General features: G+C 51.1%; 1 protein-coding gene across 7 annotated transcripts in view; it reads left to right on the plus strand.

Moving 5' to 3' along the window:
• Positions 1–21059, plus strand: part of IMPDH1 (inosine monophosphate dehydrogenase 1) — a 971605-nt gene that overhangs the window by 826792 nt on the left and 123754 nt on the right. For all 7 annotated transcript variants that reach the window (XM_069629569.1, XM_069629570.1, XM_069629571.1 and 4 more), the window contains one exon: positions 4142–4285. In XM_069629569.1, the coding sequence (XP_069485670.1) occupies positions 4142–4285 (144 nt within the window). The remainder of the gene's footprint in view (positions 1–4141; positions 4286–21059) is intronic.

The raw sequence follows: 21059 nt of genomic DNA on the forward strand, positions 1-21059 counted from the left end.
TTATTAGCAGCAGCATCTTACCTGCAGTCTTCATCTTTAAACACTCAGCTACTGATAACAGCTTCCTCGAATCTGCACGCCCCCCGGACAGAACGACCTGAAAGAGGAAGATGGTGGCAACATTAAAGAAAACTGTAGACATTTACAAATTGCGAACTGCTCCAAAGGCTTACCTGGCTGGTTGCCCCTCGACTCGCACCACTCCGGACATTCCATTCGCGCTGAAGAACACCACGACCTACAAGGAAGGAAAACACAGGTTAGCAAAGGCAAGACTTTGCAGCGCTGTGCAAAGCGTTTACTTACCGCATCATAGCACTCTTAATGCGCCATCATTTACCAGTGGGGCTCAACCAAGCCAGTTCACCGCGCTGAAGCTCTGCATACCTAAGGGAGAAAGACATTTTAAACAAAGAAAGGCATGCAGGATAGTAACAAAACTAAAGAACAGCAATAAGACCAACCTGGACAATATCAAACGGGCCGGCGTCAGTGAAGTAACTGGACCACACTCTCCCATGAAAGACAACGTGCCCCTGCAAAGAAGGCAGGACGGAGAGCACGCCTAATTCTACCACAAGGTGAGGAGAGGGCGCCAGAGGGACTGAAAGTATACGGGGGTGGAGGGAGGATACTTACCCCAGTTGGTCAGTTTTGAATAGTCCTCCTGTATTTTCAGGCAGAACCTCCCCCACAGACCACATCAGGGCAAAGCTGAGCAGCATACCAGCGAGTAACCCGGCTGGGTGGCGTCCCTGTGGATACCAAGTGAGCGTAACAGTGGGAGTTTTGGTATTGGAGGTGGTTCTGGGGTTATCAAGGCAGAGGAATATCGCGTTCTCCGAGAATTGTCCCCAGCCCTCCAGATAAGGTGCATATTGTGTCATTTTACGCATGTAATTATGGCCATTACGGAGAATTTCATTTTCTTCTGCGTACAGTTTACGCTGTGCTTATTTTCATTAAAAAAGCATACTTTCCTCCACTAGATGGCACTAGAGTGCAAAAGGTGTCTTGGATCTGCACCAGTGAAGGGTTAGTGCGCCGTGCTGGGTCTTAGAGTTTATGGAACAAGCCCCTAAGAATGCAATACAGGCCACAGGTGTCCTCCAAGGAATATCACCAGGGAATGTTTTGCTGCCTTCCCTGACTTCTGGGAAGATTCCCATGCGGGCCAGGAGCTCCGCATGACAGGAGTAAAACCTAGAAAAAACGGAAACAAAGAATTCACCCATTTCATAAGAACATTAATTGTCTGGGGAGGGAATTTATGGATCAATAATGTCTCGCTTGGTCAAGGGCTCGAGGCTGAGGAGCCTTTATTGATTCGATTGGCCAGAGTAAGCCAGAAACGTGGAGGCAAACATTAAATAGCAGTGTGAACATTGAATAGCAGTTTGGACATCCACCAGGAAGGGAATCCTTAAGCTTAAAATACAAGGTGAAACCAGGCTCACTACCAATCATGCTGTTAATTTGTGAACATTCTCCACACCTTTGGCCTTCCTGCAGAGCTAACGCATGTGGCATAATAAGTGCATTGCCCTGCCCCGCTCGCCCCCTTCCCTTCTCGGTCTCTGAGACATGTATCCAGGGCTCGCCCCCTCCGTAAGACATTTCCTGCGCAAGTGTCCTTCACTCCACAGTACTGCCGCATACTTTCAGAGGAAGAGTAGCCTTGGGCTCGCAGCTGAAACAGGAGGCCTCGCTACAGGAGGCCTCAAACCCACAGGGGTGGGGACACCAGCCAGGTGAGCATCCTCTGCTGCTATCTGACCTGCGTTGGGAAGCTTTTTCTTTCTCCCGAGCCGGTTCAACACATATCAGTGGCAGAGCCTTTCATATGCATGATAGTTAAAGTGAGCAACCCAAGCGCCCATTTAATTATGTGCTTATATTAACGCATCATTAAATGGGCGCTTTATATATCTGATGTCTACTAGCTTGACATGCAAAAAAATAGTTACTAATCAAATTTTTTCAACATCGTGAATAACAATGAGCTGGAGGTGTTGCAAAGAACCTCCATATCTGAGTTTATTATACAACATCTTTTATTACATGTCTTAAATCACTGAAAGTACTGTGGGGTTAACTAGATTTTTCAGGTTGACATTATCTTGCATTCTGGGACTTATAGTATACCACTCAGGACGTGAACATTAAAGCCACAAAGATTCTTTTGGCTTAACACGTAGCTGTAAGGATTTACATGTTGTCATGTGGCATTATTATGCAATTTTTGTTTTTTATAAGTAAACTCTATAAGACATCATTACTGTTAGCCTTGAAATCCAAACGCTTTGTACCAAGTAAAGCTTGGAAGCTGTGTGGTCAAATTTGCAGAGTGGATTAAAATCCCTGCTTCACAGTTCAGGCACGATTTGTGATCCTGGTCCCGCCCCACACTCACCCCCAAACAACCCCTCCCCCCCCACCTCCCTGCCGTATCTGTCTGGCCACCCCACTCCCTCCTTTTTGGATGCAGCCAGAGTACCAGTAGTTCCTTTTTGTCCACTTCCACCACTCTTTAATCCCCCTGATGTGATTAGCGATTACAGGCTAAATTGACTGTGATGCGTGTCATGCCAACGATGCAGATTCTTGACTATCTTGGAAGAAACCTATCGGGCAATCAAGACTGCTCACCTATGATGAAAGTTGAAGATGGGGGAAGGTACAGGCGAGTTTTCATCATGTGAATTTATATTAAAGAAGCAGCAAGGAGTAAGCCACGAGACATATACACGTTGGGCCTAATTCACAGAAACCTTTTATAATGGCAACACCCCATTGGAAAACGCTCAATGAATTAGGCCTTTGTGGTGTGCATTAATGGTCACTACTATTAATGGTATAGTTCAAACAGTGGAAAAGGGGTCAGGCTTTTTTGAGTAGTAATTATTTGGCAATAAATCACTTGTTATAGACATTTCTGTTTTTGCTAAAAAGGCAGTGTGGCAAAATTAGTTGCCCAGGATCACACACTTCAGTGTTGAAGCAGAGATTTGGGACCAGTCTGCAACTTAAGCACTTGTTTGCATTTCTTCCCAACTGTAATTGCCAAAATCATGTTTGTGGTTTTGTACACCATGAGGGGATCCACATTAATTTCCTGCAGCAGACAGGGAAGGTAGTTTAGCAGGTTGTGACTGTTGGTCAGATTGTGTGCAAGTTCCTGTAAGTAAATCTTATGCTAACACTAGCTTACTCACACTCCCTCTGCAAGCAAAACATTAGTCTCTATAGTAGTTCTTAACAGAGTTTCTACGGTCCAGAATTTTTAAAATGAAGCTGTGTATGTAGCATGTACTTGCAAGTTATTTTATGGCAGAAAATGTTCCACAAGTTTAATATAATGGTTAAAGGCAAGCCAGACAACTTTGACCTACAACTCTTTTGGTCTACGGGTCTGATTTTGCGTATGCATTGATTGTATGTTTGCTACGTTTTACTCTCTTGCAGAAGAGAACTCAGTTTTACTCTTGAAATTGCATTTACTCTCTAATTGGAAAAATCATGCGTCAAATACTCCCACTTCAATCTTATCTGGAGCACTGGTTGTCCCTATCCCATGGGGGGGATTCCCTTCCCATGTGATCCTCCCTCGTTACACCACTGCAGGGGGACCTTTGTACTGTGGACACACTGCCCTGGCCTCACGGAAAGGTCTCCCCTTGGGGAAGAAGGGACAACATCCTGATTCGTCAGGGGGAAAAATGAAGAATTGAGGCAACTGGCGTATTGCATGCTATTTATACCATCAGCGTTGCGTCCGGACATGGGAAATCGTAACCATTGAGGGACATTGACTCAGTGCTGCACAGTGCCGCCTTCTGTCAAATTTGCCCGAGATTTCAAATCAGGATATGACTATCTAAGATGAGGAATCTGTAGGAGAAACAGCCAGTAGAAAGAACAATTCCAGGGGTAAGTCATTTTGTTGTAAACTATAGTACTAGAATATTTGGGGAAGGCGCTGGATTGTAGTCCTGGTGCAAATTTGAGTAAATGTGGAAAATGTTGCCCTGTGGTGAGGTGATCACGGCATACAATTTTATGAGGTTTGCATTTGCATTGAATTGACTATTTGCATTGGTCTTTTGCACTTCATAAAGCCGGTGTTTGTTTTTCTTTTCAGTTATGGCATGTGGCAGGCCCCAAGGCACAGCGGTATATAAAGTGGCAGAGTATGCACGAAGGTTTGGCGTCCCTGTTATTGCTGATGGTGGTATCCAGACAGTTGGCCATGTAGTCAAAGCACTGGCCCTGGGTGCCTCAACAGGTACCTGTTCTCATTTGTGATCAACTACTAATGGTGATGAAAATGTTGCTGACTGTTTGATGTCCGTTTGTGTTGGACAACAGTTTTGGAAATCAATGTGTAGCTGGAGACTTCCCGAGTGCTTTGGTTACATTCCAGTTCAGATTATCGTTGACAACGTTGGGTTCCCTAATGAAGTTCTTGTGGATTGTGTGTCATTAATGAAAGCATTAAACAGGTCAGGTTCTGAATGACACTATATTAAAGTGATTTACATTAGTATATTCATTTTGTTTTGGCCCTTTGTAGTATTAAAGGATCCACTCACTTCTCTGTGTGATATGTTAGCGTAGCCTTTACTGAAATTGGGTATCTATCGGTCATCCAACGATGTTTAAGAGAAGCATATCAGACTGGCTTTAGTTGGCCAGTTGTGGTTAGTTTATTCCTAAACTTATGAAATATTACACTTTGTGAATTGCACTTGTCACTTTGTGTATTCTCATGATTTTATATGCTTTTATTTTGATTGTCTATGTTTAATAAGTTAATGAATTGAAATGATGTAGTTAACAGTTCTTAATTTGTATGTACTGTCTCGTTCAATGTAATTAGACAAAAGGCAGTGGGGTTCGTTAGTCATAAGGTTTTACAAGGTTCTTTTGGGGATGGACCCCATAGCTGTTTAACTTCCCCGAGTGTTAGGCAAAGTTTGAATGCAGTAACCTCTGGGAACACTGCAGGCAACTATGACTGCAGGTATAGGCAACCCAACCTCTGGTATAAGCTTGTACTACACAGTTTTGGTAGCGTGTTGAGCAGCCAGGCTTATCTCAAGAGGGGCAATGTGAGCTGTAGTGGAGTTACACAAAGATTCAGTTACAGGTATTCAAACAAACTCTTACACTCAAGGTTTCCTGCGTAAACAAAAATAATGTATCAGTCAGTTATAAAGCCTTCTTCAAAAGGGGGCAATAGAATAGTAACACACAAATATACTTTAATACTGTACACTGAGTTTCTTAATCAGACCAGACCCTTGTGGGATGGCCCACAGACACAACCTACACCCACAGGTGACTTCAATAACAAGGGTGCTGGGGACATTAATATCTTACTGTTGGCATTCAGAACACTCTTAAAAGTTGGTAAAAGGGAAAGGTTATTAGAACACAAGAGATTACCAATATTCTTAAGCAGGGCAAATACTTTCAGATCTTTTTAGAAGAATCATACAATTCAATAGGCTAAGCCAAAGTCAATAGGCAAAAGTCTTTGTATAGGATGCAGCACTTCAGGTAAGTAAATGGAAAAGTCTTTGCACAAGTTCTTATGAGTCTTCAATAAAAAGAAGGATCAAATGTAGGGCCACAGCTGATTAGACATGAGTTGCAGAAGTTACAAGCACTTCCACAGTAAGAGGTAAGTTCTTAGATTTGTTTTACAGTACCTTGGCAAAGAAGAAAAGATGCAGCTGATGACCTCTGTTCATCTGCAGCTCTGCAGATCTCACTGTTCCTGGGCTTCAGTTGTGGGGACAAGAGGGAGGAGGTCGGGACTCCTGCAATGCACTGGGACTGTCAAAACCTGCAACCGGTAAACTTCACTTTCAGTGGCTGTCTCGCATTTCAGCTTCGGCGGCTACCGCAAATAGTAACAACGCGTTTCCTGGTTGTCAAGGTGGACTTTCCTTGCTTCTGGGGTCCCGCACTCTGAAGGGGCTCAGGCTTGGTCAGTCCTGCTTCGTGGGAGTCCGGAGGATCTTCCAAAAGCTTTAGACCAGCTTAAAAGCAACACACACAATCTGGTGTTCCTCTCCCTGGCACTTCGGTTCCAGCAGCAGTGGAAGTAAAGCCAGCTCGAGAGGATGTCCAGACGGGCTTGCTTTGAAGTTGATTGATTGGTCCCACCAACTCAAGGGGAGAAGTCGTCCTTGCAGGGCTTCTCTAGTCGAGCCAAATTTGGAGCTTGAGCACAGCAGCAGGGCTTTAGCGGGCAAACCACCAGTCCAGGAGTTGCAGCAGTAGTCTCTTCTAAGATATTCTTCGGATTCCTTCGTCCAGTGGTCAACTCTGCTTTCCAAGCCAAAAAGCTGTGTCTTTTTATGCAGATTTCGCCCATTGATTCCAGCCTAGCTGTCAAACACACAGCAGGGTGGCTGTCCTTGACAGCCAGCCAATCACCTTTAGGTGCATTCCTGTAACCAAGGGGATTAAGCAGAGGGAATTTCAGGCACCTAACTCGCGTCCTGCCTCTGCCAGAGGCGGGCTTCACTCGTGAATCCCGCCAAAGACAACACGAACAATGAGACCATACCTGGTTTGGCACGCAGAGTAAATCTCAAGAAGGACCTTTCCAACAAGAAATGGTGAAAAAAGGCTGGGCCATTTTGACGAAATGGGCACTCTTGGGTGCTTTAATGCAGCTGCGAACGCAGCCCGCGGTATAAACACACAATGGTAGCTAAAAGTAAACCACTGCCATCAGCCATTAGTTGTAGCAAGGGTAACATAAAAATGTTACATATGCCAAGTAACCTCTCCAGCACCCTATTGTAAGATAGTGTGCTGGGTCTAGAAAGTTACAAAATGTAAAGTCAATTTCACTTTACTGCTCTTGAAAGCAGTAGTTTTACCTAGAGAAGGTATTCAAACCTTTGAGAAATCCAAGCGACTTCCCTCTGCCACTGCACTGAAGGTGCTGTGTCACAATGAAAAGATGTCTATGGAGTTTGTCAGACTCCAAAGTCAAAAGAAACCGAGTCCAAATCACAGAAAAATACGAGTGTGGGAAAAAGGTCTTGCTCTCTCCAGGGTAGAAATTAAAAATCCTTAAGTCCAGCCAAAGAGCTCGGGGTCTCTAAGGTAGAAGGGAATTAGCACATTTCTGAGCATTCTCCCAAACAAGGTATTTCTGAATTTGCAAGTATACTACTCTGTCAAGAATTTTCAAGAGAAACTATACTGTTGTAATTGGGCGGTAATTTGTGGGAGTGTTGGGGTCGACGGTGGGCTTTTTTAGGAGGGGGGGCTGGGGGAAAGGAGTACCCAGGAATTTTTCAGTTTTTAAATGAGGCATTAATCAGATTGGTGATGAATGTGGCCAGTTGTGGTGCACAATATTTGACTATGGGTGGGCATGGGTCACCTTGGCACCTTGAGGGCTATGGATGATTTTCAGGACTTCTGGGATAGTGACCTCTGAATTTGGGAAGCTCCTTACAGTGGGTGGCTGTCTCGGGGAGATGGTGGGGGGGGGGGAATGTATCGATTGGAGACAGTGATTTTGTTTTGGAGAGCGTTTTGGATGTTCTCGCACCAATTTGCATCTTTGGTACAGTTTGCTGGAGGTGGAATGGGGGTTTCTAGCTCTTTCAGGATTAAGAACCATTCCTTCGTGTTAGAGCTAGCTTTTGATATTCGGTCATTAGAGTTTGCCTCTGGTGAGGAGTACTTGTGTATAATCTCTGGAGACATTGTCAAAAGTATTTTTGTTGTTGATTGTAGGTTGGTTGTTAGAGCTTTGAGCTTAGGGGTGAACCAGTCATTGAGGTGGGCTGGTTGTTTGGCTTTGCATAACGCGAGTGGAGCCATCTTGTTTATAGCTGCCAAGATTGTGTCGTCGTAGAGTTTGGTCATTGTGGTAGGGTCGGCATTGTCCCTGGTAGGTATTGCCAGGACAGGTTGCATAAATGGGAGCCAGGACAGGTTGCATAAGTGGGAGCAAATTTCTGGCCGTAATAATCTTCTCCAGCATGGGGTCTGGCATGGATTTATATACTCATGAATATTCCCAGTCAGGCTGGGAATCCTCGGTAAAGAGAAAATCAGTTTCATTTCTGAACTGTCTTTCTCCTAACAACCAATCGCTGAGCTCAACCTAAGCCCCTCCTCTGGCAGCCATCTTCACATTTTTACTGCACGTTCAAGTGTTGGGAGTCCTCATGCGTAGCTCTCAAGCTTTTTTTCTGTGGGTTTGCTTTTTTGAAGAGTTCTACTCTATTTTTGGTCAATCGAGCACCTGTGCTCCATCGATCAACCTTCCGATTAACAGGGGCCAGTTTTCAGATTTTGCAACGCCCCTCAAGGGCGAATTTCGTCGACTTTCTTCGTGGAGGCTTCCACAAGATTCTGCAAGGCCTACAGTGTGGATCATGGCGACCGACGAGAAGGAATCTCCCTCTTCTCAAGCTCTGTACTGACTGCGGAATGTTTATATGGACTATAAAATATTCCCAATGCCTTTACTGCCTGTACCCGACGTACAAGGAGGAAGATTGTGTTTTGCTGTGAGCTCTCGACTCGCACAATGAAGGATAGTCATAGACTGCTGAAGAAATGGCTACAGGCCAAGGCCTCTCCACTGGGTGGATCACAGGAGCATGCCTCTCCCGGATCCGGGAATGCTGAGTGGGCTTCCGAGTCCTTTGAGGGCGCCCCTACTGCGGGGGTTCCAACAGAAGGCTAAGCACAGCAAGTCCACTGCCACCATAAGCGCTGTAGCGGCGGGCTTCTCGGCGGCCAGGGCACGTCTGATGTTTCCAGCGACTTCAGTCACCAGTCGGTGCTCATGGTCTTCATCCAAGAGGAAGTCGGACCATCCGGGCAAACTCAAGGTGGCCCCGGAGACGGTCAAGGAGAAGTCCAAGACCAACCTGCCGGAGAAGGCCAAGGGGGGGACCGAGGCTCTGATCCCCAGCCTCCCCCCGCACCCCCCCACCCCCCCAGGAAAAGGCCAAGCAGGACAAGGCATCTGGGACGGCCAAGAAGCAGGCCAAGGGACCGGTCCTGACTGTGAAGGCCCAGGTACACCCGACAAAGTCCCCGCCTTCCATGGAGGTGTTGGTCTAGTCCCCCTCGAAGGCCGCAGAGGCAAACCCACAGGGCGCACCCCGAAGGCAAGTGTCCCTCCCGGCTAGGAGGGAATCTTCTTTCCAGCCCCTAGAGAAGATCCCAGAGAAGATGATGCGGGTCATATCCCCAAGACTGTTGGGCAGAATTGCATGCAGTACCCTCTGGGACCACCACATACAATTAGGACTACAGGTGTAAGCAAAAACCAACCTTTGGTATAAGTCTGTACTACAGTTTGTGACAGCGAGCTGAGCAGCCAGGCTTATCTCAAGAGGAAATGTGAACAGTAAATTAAGTTACAGAGGTCTTACAATCAGTGGTTCATGTAGACACTTATACTCAAGGTTTCTTGGTGAAATACTTATACTTTTATTACACAATCATTTAGAAAACATTCACTAGAAGGAGGCAACTTAATATTATACACACATACTTCAACAAAAAACCAATAGGTTTCTGAAGAATTTAAGCTCCGCTGAAATAGGAGCCAAAGGGCATTTCAGTGAATTTAAATGGGAAGGCAAAGGCACAAGTGAATAGAAAAGATCACAAATACTTTCTTAGGCAGTGCAATAGTTTCAGTTCACTAGAGGACTCAATTCAGTTCAATAGGCTTAGGCCAAAGTCAATGGGCTAGTGTTTTGGATAGGAAAAAGTAGTTCTTGTAGTAAACTGTAATGTCTTTGCCAAAGTTCTCAGAAGTAGTTTGTACGAAAAAGAATCATTTGTTGGGTCACAAGCTGATTAGGCCTGCAAGTTGGGAAAGTTTCATAAACTTTCACCGCGAGAGTTAGGATCTCTCAACCGGATGACACAGTACATTAGTATGAAGCAAAAAAGATGCAGCTGAAGACGTTGGTTCCTGAAGATGGCAATGTTCCAGAGCCTCAGTCGTGGGGACAAGAGGGAGGACGTCGGGATTCCTGCACTGCACGGAATCGTCAAAGCAAACAAAATGGAGTCCCTTCAGTTTGAGTAGCTGTAATTCAAGCACACAAGCTGGTGTCCCTCTCCCTAGTTAATCCTAACCAGCCTTGACAATGGTATCCAGGTGGCTTATGAGTTGATTGGTCCCACCAACTCAAAGGAAGAAGTCGTCTTTGCAGGGGCTTCTCTGTCGAGGTGAGTGTGGCAATTCGGACCTGCAGCAGGGCTTCCAGTGGTCGACTCTGCCTTCCAAGTCCAGAGACTCGTCTTTTAAACAGTTTTCTCCCTTTCTTTCCAGCCTAGCTGTCACTCACACAACAGGGTTGCTATCCTCGCCGGACAGTCGGCCAATCACATCGGAGCGCATTTTGGTCTCCTAGGACACTAAGCACAGGGAGTTTCGGGCACCTCCCTCACTTCCTGCCCACCCCAAAGGCAGTCTTCAGTCCTGAAGCCCGCCAAAGGCATACGAAAAAAGGGACCAAACCTGGTTTTGCACGCAGAGAGAAACACTGGAAGGACCTTTCCACAAAGAAATGGCGAACAAAGAAGACTGGACCTGTTTAAAAAAGTGACTTAAGGCGCCATGTTGAAAAACATGGCTCCTGCGATTTTAAGCTACTGGTGTTCGCGGTCGGGAAAAATCATGGTAGTTCCTTGTAAAACCACTGCCACCAGCCATTTCGATAGGAAAGGGTAGCATTTGACTGCTACATGAGTGTTTATACACAGGGGATACTTGGTACCCCCTCCAGCATTTTATAGTAAGATAGTGTATGTTGGGTCTAGGAATTTAAGTCAACTTAACCTTACATTCTCTGGGAAGTTCCTGTGTAACACGCATGAAAAGATGATGCCTATGAAATTGTCTAAAACTCCATAACCAAAGAACACCAGAGTAAAACACATCAAAATGCATGAAAGAGTGGGGGAAAAAAGGTTCAAACTTTCCAGGTGAAAAATTAGTCCTCAAAATCCAGCAAAGTTGCTGGGGGTCTCTAAGGTGAAGGGGAATTAGCACATTTATGAGACTTCTCCCTAACAACCGTCCCCCTCTGGACGGGAAGGGCGGTGGGGGGGGCGCAGTTGTCCTCCAGGGCACGGATATCTCCTCCAAGGAGGAGCTAGTCTACCTTCAGACCATCCAGGAGGAGGAGAACTAGAACGTCTGGATAAGGCCCTACAACGAGGGCGCTGAGGAAGGCGACGGAGAGCCGCAGGGCAACTAAGGCCTGGGCTCCCTGCCTGCGCCCCAGCTTCCTATTCCATTCTCTCTGCACTAAATACGCTGGGCTCCGAGATAGACGAGGATGCCGATTGTGCCAGCGGTCCCTCCTGTGGTGCCAGAGACATTCAATCCTCTGGCGACTGGTGAACCACCGGCCAAGAAGAGGAAGAGTCGCCCCCAAGGATAAAACTGACCCTGACACAATGACGGTGGGATGGGGGACCTCTCGTAACGCTCCCGCTATAGAAGCACGCTACGACCAGGAGCTGTGGGTCAAGATCGCTCCCATCCTGGACTTTCTCCCCGACGACAAGCAGTCAGACGCGTTGGAAATTCTGCAGGGAGGCGAGATGGCGTCGGACCACGCCATCACGGTGGCCATGGACATTGCCGACGAGGGGTTCCGCCAAATGGGCAACAGCATTTACCTTCGTGGCTGGCTCAAGGCTGCCAACATTCGACAGGACGTCCAGACGAGGGTTTTGGACATTCCCTTCGACGGAGACGATCTGTTCGGGAAGGCTGTAGATGAGTCTCTACAGGCCATCAAGGCGGACACAGACGGCACGTGCCCTGGGCCCTTCCTCTACTTCTCCAGCATTGGATCTTTCATGGATTCACATGCTTAGAATATTCCCCGTCGACAGACTGGGAACCCTCGGTACACTTATAAAGCAGTTTCCCATAGGAATACTTTCGACACTTTTGTGTCCAATCTACGTCGTTTTGGGGGCGCACACGCATGCCCCACTAGGACGAAGCGGTATAAATGCCCCGCCCCCGCGACTCCCTTCAGATTTCAACCATCTCCAAAGTAGTGGGAGCACCTCGTGTAGTCTACTTTTGTCTAGGTTGTGCTTTTGGAGTTTTCTCCCGATGTCAGGGAAAGCACTGTTCCGCCCATGTGGGTTGAAGGTGTACGAGGGGGACACGCATATGAATTGCTTATATTCTCCAGCATGGGGTCTGGCATGGATTCACATGCTCATGAATATTCCCCGTCGTCAGGCTGGGAATCCTCGGTAAAGAAAAAACCAGTATCAGTTTCGTTTCTGATCTGTCTTTCGTAGTAATAACCAATCACTGGTCTCTGCGTCATACTGACCACAGCCAATGACTGCCCTCTACCTAAGCACCGCCTCTGGCAGCCATCTTCAGATGTTTACCGCACGTTCATGTGTTGGGATCCTCGTGCTATTGCTCTCGAGCGTTAGTGCTATTTTTTCACGTTTTTTTCTCAAAAACTTCATTTTTTCGGTCAAAAGAGCCTCAAGCTCCACCGACTCTCTATCCGATCAACGGGGACCCGTGTCGGATTCGTCTGCGCCCCTCAAGGGTGAAGATTCGTCGAGCTACGCTTTTGGAGGACTCCAGAAGTTTCTCAGGCCCAGTCATGGCCCAGGAGAAGGGAAGCTCGACGCCCGGAAAGCTGTTCAGGGTCTGCCCTGGATGCCAGCTTCAGAACGTCTTCAAGGAGGACGAACACTCCTTTTTGTCTCTACTGCCTACATGAGGACAAGACGCACGTGGAGAAGGACTGTGCGTTTTGCGGCAACATGTCGGAGCGGACCATGAAGGACCGCCATCAACGTCTCGCCAACTGGCTAGAAGGGAAGAGCCCGTCTGGCGAGAAGAAGAAAACCGAGCGGTCTTCTAAGACCTTTGAGGACGCCCCGGCGACGGGGGTCCAACATAAGGCCAAGCACCGCGAGTCCGCTGGCACCGGGAGCGCCGAACGGTCGGGCTCTACGGGCGCCAGGCAGGGCGCACCCTCCCCGGCACCATCAACCACAAGCCAACGCTCTGGGTCGGGTAAGAGGAAGGCCGAGCACCCGGCGAAGCTCCTGGAGAGGCCCCGGTCGAGCTCGAAGGCGGAGGGGGAGCGAGGCGGTGTCCCGCCCCCTCAAGGATAAGGCGGTGAGCGCACCTAAGGTGGTGAAGGCCTTAATCCATCCGGCCAAGCCCTCTATCGAAACTGTCGCGGCGGCCCTGGCTCAGCCTGTGCAGGCTACACCAGTGGGGGCGACCTCGGGGCTCAGAGTCTCCCTGCCACCTCGGAGGGAGTCCTCTTTTGTGCCCATCGATAGGACCCCCGTGAAATCCCCCGAGGGGAAGAGAAAGGGGGGGCAGGGCGTCGTAGATTCGGCTTCAACCTCGGAGGAGGAACTGGTCGAGGTCTTATGCCACGGCCTCGGCGTGGAAGAAGACCGGCCCGTCGGGATGGATCCCGACGCAGGTGACGACGACATCGTCGAGGGTACCGACGTGGCCCCTGATCGCCCGTCGGATTCCCCTCTGCCAGCACCGCAAGACAACTCGGCGGCCATTTTGTTGGCTATACAGTCCTTATGCTCAGAGATAAGGACGAGACTACCATTGCCGACGGAGGAACCTCTCCCGTCGGGGGACCCAGGACCGGGACCTTCTGGTGTTCCCCCTACTAAGAAAAGAAGGATCCACCCTCCACCTCCTTTTCAGCCGTCGCGCCCCGTCCAGCCCTCCTCCCCGTCCACCCGAGGGGATGATACGGGGACTGACACGGCAGCGACGGGTACGGACGACGAGGTATACGACGAGGATGTACCGTCGTCGCCTCCCACCAGGGCTTCTCCGCCCGCCGAGATTGGATCGTTCCACTCCATGATCACCAGGGCATCCGAGCTTTTTCAACTCTGCCCTGAGGAGAAGAAGGAAGGTTTCCTTTATCAGCGGCGCGAGGCCAAGAGGAAGACGGTCCTCTCAGTGCCTCTATTGGACGACTTTTGGGATGAGGGCCTCGCCCTCCTCAAGAACCCTTCCACGACGCCAGCTAGAAGAGACCGGTACGAGAAGAAGTACCGGGTCCCGGACACGGCCCCCCTGTGCCTCCGGCGCAGCCTACCCCGGACTCCGTCGTCTCCGCGGCGGCCAGGAAGAAAGCGGGGGGGGGGTGCGGCCTCCACATCGACTTCCCCACCGGACGGTGAGGGAAAGAAATTGGACGCTATGGGACGCAGAGTCATCTCGTCGGCAGCGACGACGATTAAAGCGGCCAACGCCTTGGCTATCGTGGCCCGCTACGACAGGGAGCTCTGGTACAAACTGGCTCCCCTGCTGGACTTCCTGCCGGACGACAAGAGGACAGAGGCCCTGGAGATCCTGCAGGAAGGTGAGGTGGCTTCGGACCACGCCATTACCGTTGCGACGGACATCGCCGATACTGGGTTCCGCCAGTTGGGCAACGGCGTTTGCCTTAGGCGGCGTGGATGGCTCAAGGCTACGGACTTCCGTCAAGACGTTCAGACCAGAGTCCTGGACATGCCCTTCGATGGGAACAACCTGTTTGGGAAAACAGTGGACGATTCCCTTCAGGCCATTAAAGCGGACACTGAGACGGCCCGGGCCCTGGGAGTTCTGCAACAACGACGGACGCCCTTTCGGAGCAGCGGAGGCAAGGGCGCCTCCAAAGGTTCCGGCGGCGGTTTCTCCACCTACCGTCAAGCGGCCCGCTCGTCGTCTCAGGAAGCCTACAGAGGACGAGGCAAGTCTGGCGGACCCCGCCGTCGTCGCCAAGGAGGTCAAGGCGGCAAAGCCTCGTCGAAGCAGGATTGAACCGGCCGTGGGGTCGGGTCCCCACCGAAGCACCCCGGTGGGAGGCCGGCTGGCGAGCTTCGTCAGCGTGTGGGAGTCCATCTCCACCGACCGTTGGGTGCTGGACGCCTTGGCCCGGGGCCACGCGCTCAAGTTCCAGAGAAGGTGCCCGCGCGTCCCCCCCGTGGCCAGGAAAGAACTTCACGTCCCTCAACTTCTCCTGGAGGTAAAAGCGATGCTCAGGAAGGGCGCCATCGAACTCGTCCCAAAGAGGCTTCGGGGCTCCGGAGTCTACTCGAGATACTTCCTCGTGAAGACGAAGACGGGGGGGATGGCGCCCCATCCTGGACCTGCGGCGTCTGAACAAGTTCATCAAGGCGCAGAAGTTCCGGATGGTCACCCTCCAGCACGTCCTGGGTCAGCTGGAGGAAGGAGACGTCCTGTCGTCGTTGGATTTGGAGGATGCCTACTTCCATATCCCCATCCTAAAGGGGCACTGAAAATTCCTCAGGTTTGTGGTCCAAGGGCGTCATTACCAGTTCAAAGCCCTCCCCTTCGGACTACGGTCGGCACCCAGGGTATTCACCAAGTGCCTCGCACCGGTGGCGGCGCAGCTGCGCCGCGAGGGGGTCCACGTCTACCCCTACCTGGACGACTGGCTCATCCGAGCCAAGACTAGGGAGCTCGCCGTGGTTCACACGGCAAGGACTGTCCAACTTCTCACGGACCTGGGATTCTCCGTCAACTACACCAAATCCCACCTGGTACCCGCGCAAGACGCTCTGTTTCTGGGAGCGAGGCTCAACACAGTGTCTCTTCTGGCCTCCCCGTCGGAGGAGAGGACCAGGACCATCCTGGGCAAGGTGCAGCGGATGTTGGTGGCCGACGCGGCCAAGGTGAGGTCCATCAAGTCCCTCCTCGGAATGATGTCTTCCTGCATCTACCTCATTCCCATGTGCAGGCTCCGGATGCGCCCGTTGCAGGAGTTCCTGGACGCGTGTTGGATCCAAACGACGGGCAGCTTCGAGGAAAGGATCGCACTCGACGAGAGTTTCCGACGAGCGATCCGGTGGTGGGGCACCCGCGCGCATCTGACGGCGGGCTTGGACTTCCAGACCCCAGCCCACCAGGAGACAGTGACCACGGATGCCTCCCTGGAAGGGTGGGGAGCGCACACCGAAAATCTGCACGCAAGAGGCCTATGGCTCCCGACGGAGAAATCCCTACATATCAACGTCCTGGAGCTCCGTGCAGTGTTTTGGGCCCTCAGGTCCTTCCTTCCGTCCCTCAAGGGCAAGGTGGTGAGGATCTTCACCGACACCACCACCACCATGTTTTACATCAGGAAACAGGGCGGAACCAGGTCCCCAGCACTGTCCAAGGAGGCGCAGGACCTGTGGCATTGGGCCATCGCCCAAAGGATTTTTCTGGTGCCGTTTCATCTAGCAGGGATAAAAAACACCATCGCCGACTCACTCAGCAGGGAGCTGCGCTCGTGCCACGAGTGGGAGCTACGGCAGGATCTAGTGGATCGCCTCTTCCGACGGTGGGGCACACCCCAGATCGACCAGTTCGCGACGGCGACGAACTCCAAGTGCCGGAGGTTCGCCAGCAGGTTTCCCCAGGCGAGGAGCATGGGCGATGCTTTCTCGTTCCCCTGGGAGGGCCTGTTCCTCTACGCGTTCCCTCCCTTGCCACTGCTAATCCAGCTCGTCAACCAGCTCAAGAGGTCACGGTGCAGGATGATCCTTGTCGCACCTGCGTGGCCGAGGCAGATATGGTTCCCGGACCTTCTGGACTTGTCAGCGTCCCCGCCAATCAAGCTGCCGGTGGACGCGGATCTACTCTCCAGAGAAGGAGGCGCCATCCTCCACCACGACCCGAAATCGCTGAACTTGCAGGCCTGGCTCCTGCAGCGCTAGAGTTTGGAGGATACGACATACCGGCCGACTGCAGAGAGGTTCTTGCAAAGGCCAGGGCGTCCTCGACTCTTAAATGCTACGGACACAAATGGAAGAGGTTCTCTGTCTGGTGCCACGCACAGAAGATTAACCCTCTACGGATTACGGCCCCCCAAGTACTGCCGTACCTGCTGACGCTGGCCAAAGCTGGACTGGCACACTCGTCCATCAAGATTCATCTTGCTGCGATCTCCCGATACACCAGAACCACGGGGCGGACGTCCTTGTGGTCTCATCGTCTGGTGAAAGAGTTCATGAAGGGACTGTTCAGATCGTTCACGCCGGTGAAGGCTCCGGCCCCGGCGTGGGAGCTCAACGTGGTGCTGACCAAGCTCATGGGACCTCCGTTCTAGCCTCTGCACTCGGCCCCGTTGAAGTTTCTGTCGTGGAAAACAGCGTTTCTTGTGGCCATCACCTCCGCACGACGGGTGGGAGAGATCCAGGCCCTTTCCTGCAAGGCCCCGTACTTGACTTTTCACGACACGAGGGTAGTGCTCAGGACGCACCCCTCCGACGGTACCTTGGGCATGAAGGACTTCCATCTCAACGAACCCTTGGTGTTGCCTGTGTTCTTCCCGTCGCCTTCGTCGCCGGCTGAGAGGACTTTGCACTCGCTGGATGTGGCTAGAGCGCTGAAGTTCTACGTAGACCGCACGAAGTGTTTTCGGAAGACGTCACAACTCTTTGTGAACTTTGGACCTGTCAATCAGGGGAAGGCTCTCTCGAAGGCTTCCATTTCCAGATGGCTCTCCGGCTGTATCATGTACTGGTTGGCAAACCGACCGCTGCCTGGCCGTCCGAGAGCCCACTCCACCAGAGCGATCGCAGCTACCACGGCGTTCCTATCTGGTGTGCCCCTGCTGGACATATGCAGGGCTGCTACGTGGAGGTCGACGCACACCTTCACGAAATTCTACTGCGTCGACCGGGATTCCAGGGAGGAGTCCAGGGTCGGCCAAGCAGTGCTGCGCAACCTGTTCGCCTGAGGTGAGCCTTGTGAGGAGGTAAGGTGCTTAATGTTGAGTTTGATGTAATGCTTAATGTTGAGCCTTTGCCACCTCCCGTGGTTGTGCATGTGTGTACTGCTATGTATTCTTTATTCATGAGCATGTGAATCCATGCCAGACCCCATGCTGGAGAAGGAACAAGTTACTTACCTGTAACTGTTGTTCTCCAGCATGGGTCTGGCATGGATTCACATGCGAACCCTCCCGCCTACCCCTCTGCGGCTCTTCACTTGGTCATACTGCCACTTCACGTGCTTCCAAATCTGAAGATGGCTGCCAGAGGCGGTGCTTAGGTAGAGGGCAGTCATTGGCTGTGGTCAGTATGACGCAGAGACCAGTGATTGGTTATTACTACGAAAGACAGATCAGAAACGAAACTGATACTGGTTTTTTCTTTACCGAGGATTCCCAGCCTGACGGGGAATATTCATGAGCATGTGAATCCATGCCAGACCCATGCTGGAGAACAACAGTTACAGGTAAGTAACTTGTTCCTTGTCTACACCCTCATCATTCGGCAGACCAGTGCGACATATTTAAGGGCTTCTCCCAGAAGACTCTTAAAGGTCGAAGACTTGTGGCATGGTTAAACGATGGAACGGGGGCATACCCGCCTTCGGAGGTGGGCTCCACACGCAGCATGGCCTCAGTGTCAAAATCTTCAGGGGCCCCGCGCCGCTCGACACCGTTGGAACCCTCGGTGAAGAAATTAGGACCGGCGGAGAAGGAATCCTCGAGAAGCCATTCTAAGGAGTCTTCGTCGAAGAAAGCCTAGTCAACCTCATCTTCGACGAAGAAAGACAGAAAAGAAAAATCGAAATCCTCCTCGGGCAATCATCATAGATCGACCTCGAGTTGAAATGTAGAGAAGCGTAGATCGAGTTCGGAAAAGGCGGGAACGCCTCAAGGACCTGCACAACCACCAGTCGTCGACGGCAGGGCAGTCATCGACCACTTCTCTGCCACTGACACAAGTGGTCTCAACCGTTCTTGGACCGCAGACGGTAACGACGTCGACGACTGGGCCAGCTTTAGCTTTGTCAACGGAGATCCCACAAGAGGCTTGGCAACCTGAGGTATACGACCCAGTCTTGCCGGAGACACTACTGCAGCAAGAGGCCTTGTCAGTGTCCTCGGGAGATGAGGATGTGAGAATAGCTGGCCCTGCAGACCTCGGGTTACGAGGGATTACCAGCTCCCTCTCCGGGAGCATTCCGGGGTCTACCCTACTTCTCAATCCGCAGTCACTCTTGTCGCTGGAGGTCTTATCCACGTTGCAAACGTTGCTGAAGACACTGGACGAGAGACTACCTCAAACAACTCTGTCTAGGTCGGCAATTGACGACCCGGGCCCGTCTCGTCGGCCACCGCCGTCAACCCCCACGGCAGCGCCTGTGGGTGGCGACCTCTCGGCTCCACGCCACAAGGAAGGAGAGCTGATAGATTTGGACAGTAGAGCCGTATCGGATGTCTCGCTTTCCCCCTCCAGGGATCCAACCTGGGAGTCTGAAGCGGAATTAGAAACCCCCCGAAAAGCCTGGCTCAGCCGTCTCCCCCGGACGACATTGGGTAATTTCACACCATGATGGCCAAGGCCTGTACAGTGGCAGTAGGGGTTATAGACCATGCACCACCCTTTCTCGAACCGGTGATAAAAGGTCTGGAGAAAAAATTCAAGGCCCCAGAGGCTACCCCAAGTGTCACTCCTCCCAACCAACTCCTGACTCAGTGGTGGCGGCGGCGAGAAAGGCGAGGACCCATCACAAGTTTTAACCGCCCCCCCCTCCCCCCCCAAGAAAGTGACGCCAGAAGACAGGATGCTTTCGGCAAAAAAGTGCTGTCGGTAGGTGCTATCACGGTGAAAGCGGCCAATTCTCTGGCCATAGTTGCCAGATACGACAGGGAGATGTGGCATCGACTGGCTCCTATGCTGGAGCATCTTCCGGAAGAACATCGTAAGATGGCGATGTTAGTGGTCAGGGAAGGTGAAGAGGCCTCCAATCATGCCATAAACATCGCGGTGGACCTTGCTGAATCGGGGTTTAAACAGGTGTGGTTCTCCGAAGGCAAGCATGGCTGAAATGCACCAACTTTCGACCGGAGGTGCAATACAAGGTGCTGGATATGCCTTTTGAGGGAGAGCACCTGTTCGGCGAGAAGGTGGGCGAGGCCCTGAAGGGCATGAAAGAGGACTCGGACACTGCGCGTTCCTTGGGGGCCCTCCAAAGTGGTCGAAGTTTCCGGTCTTTTCGTCCCTTTAGGGGAGCATCAGGAAATTCCATATTCTCGGCATCGAGAGACAGATCCTTCAGTAGGCCAGCATACCCCTCCCAGGGATACAGACGGGCTTCTCAAGCGGCAAAACGATGCCGGGACTACCAGGCCCCCAAGAAGAGAACAGGTTACTTGTTGATGAGGGATAAACAGACCAAGGACCAGCAATGACAGGCATCGGAACGTTCTGGGAGGCAGGGTAACGTGCTACTTCAACGAATGGAAGCAAATGACAACGGATCAATGGGTGTTGGACACTGTGATACGGACATTCCCTGCAATTCAAAAGCAACCCTCCACACATTCCACCGGCGTTTGTAGCTCAATCCCATCTGAGCGTGTTGCAGCAGGAAGTAGCACTTATGCTACAAAAAGGTGCTATAGAATTGGTTCCGTCGTCACAGAAGAGTCAAGGGGTTTATTCCCGATACTTTGTGGTGAAAAAACCAAACGGAAAGTGGCGTCCCATTCTAGACCTGCGCGATCTAAACAAAACGTTGAAAAGCCTAAAATTCAAGATGCTCACGCTCCAAGAAGTGATCCGGTCAGTTCAAGGAGTGGACTTTCTGGCGTCTCTGGACCTGCAGGATGCGTACTTCCACATATCGATGTGTCGGCGACACAACGTTCCTAAGGTTTGTGGTAGGACGGACTCATTACCAGTTCACAGTACTTCATTTTGGGCTGAAATCCTCTCCCAGAACATTCATGAAATGTTTGGCCCCGGTGGCGGCCTGGCTGAGAAGGCAAGGCCATCATGTATACCTGTATCAACGACTAGTTGGTGAGGGGGTCCTCCCTTATGTCGACTCACACGTTTGCAGGCCACCATGCACCTCTGACAACGGCTGGGGTTTGCGGTAAACTTTGAGAAATCCTCGTTCACGCCGTCGAGAAGCTTGGTGTTCCTGTGCGCACAGTTTCGAGACCCAGTCAGGGTTAGTGAAACCATCCCTCGACAGAATCACCTAACTC

The sequence above is a fragment of the Ambystoma mexicanum genome, chromosome 12 (genome assembly GCF_040938575.1).
Source record: "Ambystoma mexicanum isolate Mex_15411 chromosome 12, UKY_AmexF1_1, whole genome shotgun sequence".
NCBI lineage: Eukaryota > Metazoa > Chordata > Amphibia > Caudata > Ambystomatidae > Ambystoma > Ambystoma mexicanum.